Raw genomic sequence first — 3,708 nt, 5'->3', positions numbered from 1 at the left:
CAATTATTACAAACTGAATTCACATACTATGCTCTCACTAAGTAAGTATTACAAACAACATACACTAATCACACAAATGCACAAACCTGATCACCATAAACACTGAAAGCCAGGGCATACTGAAAAGGGACTGTTGAGACGACCTCAATAAAAAATGGAAATAACACCTTTACCCGAAGTGAAAATAACATTTGATATTTACGAGGCAAACCCACCTTTGTATGCCATCTTCTTTTAATGAACCTTTTTACCTATGACCTGTTAGAGCACTTATAACAATGATAAAAAATAAAATAGCTCATTTTCTCTCTACCCACTTTCTCTCTCTTCCCACCTTATTTTGTTCATGAGCATTTTTGGTGAGCATATTTTATCCCACTAGTGATCAAAAAAAAAAAATAATAATAAAAAAATAAAAAAAAAAATTCCTCATCATTCTCTCTCCTACTTTTTTCAATACCCCACCAATATTTCTCTTTCTTACACATCACCATATTATTATTAATTATGTTTTGGTTAATGAAGTTATAATGCTACTAATTACAATCATACTATTATTTAAATTAATACAATTATTAAATATAAATTAGTAATATTATGTATTGTAACATTTAACACCGAACAATTATTATTGTACGACTACTTTACATTATAGTCATTAGAAATGTTTAACACCGAAGAATAACATAATCTAAATTTGTAGCGTACGATTACATTTAATACACACTACAAACCAAAATAATTAACGAAATTAGATTATCATCGTACAACTACATTAGACTATATTAAATAGTTATCGTACGACATTTGAATTTTTTACTCATTAATAGAACCATTTTTTTGCCAAATGTGTTCTACTAAATCTGCTTTTAATTGAACATGAGTGTCTCTATCACGTACGGACATTCTTCTCTGGACATACGTGTCGAAATCAACGTTAAGCGATCGGACAACATTGTATTCAAAAGGCTCGTTGTTGTTAACTGTAGCACTTGTAGTTGCTCTTGTAAATTGTGGACGATCTTCTTCGTAGTACCTTCTTAAAACTTCGGCCCGAGTATAGTTGTGTCATTTATCTTCGACAATCATGTTGTGCATAATGATACAAGCTTTCATTATGTCACACAAAATGTCTTCGTTAAACGTAAGGGATGGTTGTCGTAGAATGACAAACCTAGCTTGTAAAACCCCAAAAGCTCGTTCAACGTCCTTCCGAGCCGTAGCTTGTTTATCAGCAAATAATATATCCTTCTGAAGTTGAGGAAGTGTTATACCTTGAATAAAAGTAGCCCATTTTGGGTAAATGCCGTCTGCTAAGTAATAACCCAACTTGTATTCATGGTCGTTCACGGAAAAATTAATTGGAGGTGCCCGGCCATGGAGAATATCATCAAATATCGGAGAACGATAAAGGACTTTAAGATCATTACAAGATCCAGGGATTCCAAAGAATACATGCCAAATCCATAAATCTTGATCTGCGACGGCTTCCAGAATGAAGGTTGCATTTTTACTCCGATCTGCGTATTGCGCTTTCCAAGCCATAGGAAAATTCTTCCACTCCCAATGCATGTAGGCAATGCTACCTATCATATCGGGAAAACCTCGTATTTCATTTTGATGCAAGATTCTCCTTACATCTTCATCTATGGGACTTCTGAGATATTCAGCTTCAAAATGTGTAATAACCCCTTGACAAAAATGTTGCAATGCCTTCCGGGAGGTTGTTTGCCAATGCGTAGATATTCATCCACGGCATCCGGAGAGGTACCGTAAGCCAACATTCTAATCGCAGCGGTGAATTTCTGCAACGGTGATAACCCAAGTCTTCCAGCTGCATTCCTACGCTGCTGGAAGAAGTGATCCCCTCATCTAGGGCTGAGCAAAACTACCCAAAAAACCGAAAACCCATTCCGTAACCGTTCCGAAAATTAGGGCACCCAATCCGATAACCATAACGGTTCGGGTTCCCGTTCCGATAATTTGTTATCGGGTATGGTTATTGGGTATCATTTTAAAATTAACGGTTACCCGATCCGATCCGATAAGCATTTTTTTTGCTTTTTTTCCCTACTTAAATCTATTTTTTTAAAATCTAAACTCTTACTTTACATCATAATTACTTTATAATATCAATGATTAGTAATATTATTAATAATTTGGTCAAGATCATGTGGTATTGTTGTTAATTAGTGTTAAAAGATATCATAATAACTAAATTATTAAGTTTAATTATCATTATTGGATACCTTATTAGGTACCCGATAACCGATCCGAAAATCCGGGTACCCGAACTTATCGGTTCGGTTTATGGATATCACTTTTAGTGATATTGGTTATCGGGTACCCGAACCATTAGTACTAACGGTATGGGTACCCGTCCCATGCTCACCCCTATCCTCGACCACCTTGGTCATAATCCTACAAAACAAGTTGCATTCGAAATCTACACCGAAATTGTTTGTTGCTATAAGCTGAATTACTCGCAAAGTAATCATTAAACAACTGTACATGTCCATTTTCCCTATCTCTTATATCTGTATCACCTCTACGCTCCGCAACACAATCAACTTCAGATACAGGTTGGGCTTGTGTTTGGTTAGACAACAAAGTTGGTAGATGGGTTGTAACAAATTTGTTAGCTAATTGATCAAATTCTGCATATTGATCAGAATCAGATGAGATGGAGGTTGAGCTGATGGAAAACATTGTGTTTGTTTGATGATTTTTTGATAATTTTGTGCAGTTGGATTATATTGGTTTGGTTATGTGCAAATGATTTCAGTAGTATTTATAAGCATGAACTATCAATTGGAGGTCAAAAATATGAATGACAATTCAATGAGTGATTAAACAAACTTTTTGACAAAAATGAATAATGACTACTCAAAATACAACAAGACAAGTGACATGAATGACACATGACTACTCAAAATACAGTAAGACAAGTAACATAATTGAGACAAGAGCACTTTTGTCAAGATGGAACATAACCACTTTTGGCAAGTGTGACAGAAATGAGACATGACAACTTTTGTCAAGTTTCACAGAAATAGAACATGACTATTCAGTGCATGTTAATACAAACCAGTGATTATGACTAGTCTTTGCTTACAACAATTCAACTTGATTACATAAATAAAAAAACTCTAACCTCACAATACAACTAATTAAAAATAAACTTCACACACCACTAAAATACAACTTGAACTTTAGTTAATACTTAAATTTAGAATTATATCACAATACTTAAAAACTTACAATCATCTTGTACCATAGATTAGTTGAAGTAACTCTTCCTTGTGGGCCTATTCATCAAGAGTGAGTGGTGTTGTCCTTCCTAAAAGAAATTGCAGCATATCAAAATTCATCTTCTTCTTTGCTAATTCAACTTGTTTTTGCTTCCTCATTTCCTTTTCCGTATCAAGTTCCAACCGTTGTTGTCGTAAATTTGCCTCCCATTCTCTAACCTCAACACACGCCTTTATCTATTCACCGATGCTCAAAATTGCACTATCAGAAGCAACTGCTTTGCCCTTACTCTTAGCCTTCATTTTTTTAACACCATTAGGTCGTCGTAGACCTCCGGACGTAAATCCATTTATTTGGATGTCATTCTCACCCTCTGCCCTAGATCTCTTCCAACTTCTACCACTATCTTCCTCGTCATCAGCACCACAACCCTTTCTTTCCTTCTTCGACAGACCT

The 3,708-nt window shown here is 35.2% G+C and overlaps 1 protein-coding gene across 1 annotated transcript; it reads right to left on the bottom strand.

Moving 5' to 3' along the window:
- Positions 1-1,068: 1,068 nt before the first annotated feature.
- On the bottom strand, positions 1,069-2,709 carry LOC145566685 (uncharacterized). Its single transcript, XM_081626026.1, has 2 exons — positions 2,484-2,709; positions 1,069-1,670 (listed from the first exon to the last, which is right to left on the bottom strand). Exons 1-2 carry the CDS (start codon positions 2,707-2,709, stop codon positions 1,069-1,071), a joined length of 828 nt encoding a protein of 275 aa, XP_081482152.1.
- Between the last annotated feature and the right edge of the window lie 999 nt (positions 2,710-3,708).

Source organism: Chenopodium album, chromosome 11 (assembly GCF_948465745.1).
Source record: "Chenopodium album chromosome 11, dcCheAlbu1.1, whole genome shotgun sequence".
Classification (NCBI taxonomy): domain Eukaryota; kingdom Viridiplantae; phylum Streptophyta; class Magnoliopsida; order Caryophyllales; family Amaranthaceae; genus Chenopodium; species Chenopodium album.
Note: the sequence above shows the minus strand (reverse complement) of the source record. Positions and strands in the feature narration are given on the sequence as shown.

Coding starts and splice junctions, on each gene's coding strand:
- LOC145566685 (XM_081626026.1), bottom strand. CDS start 2,709: ATGTTTTCCATCAGCTCAACCTCCATCTCATCTGATTCTGATCAATAT. Junction 1,671..2,483: donor GTTTAATGATTACTTTGCGA/GTAATTCAGCTT, acceptor CACATTTTGAAG/CTGAATATCTCAGAAGTCCC.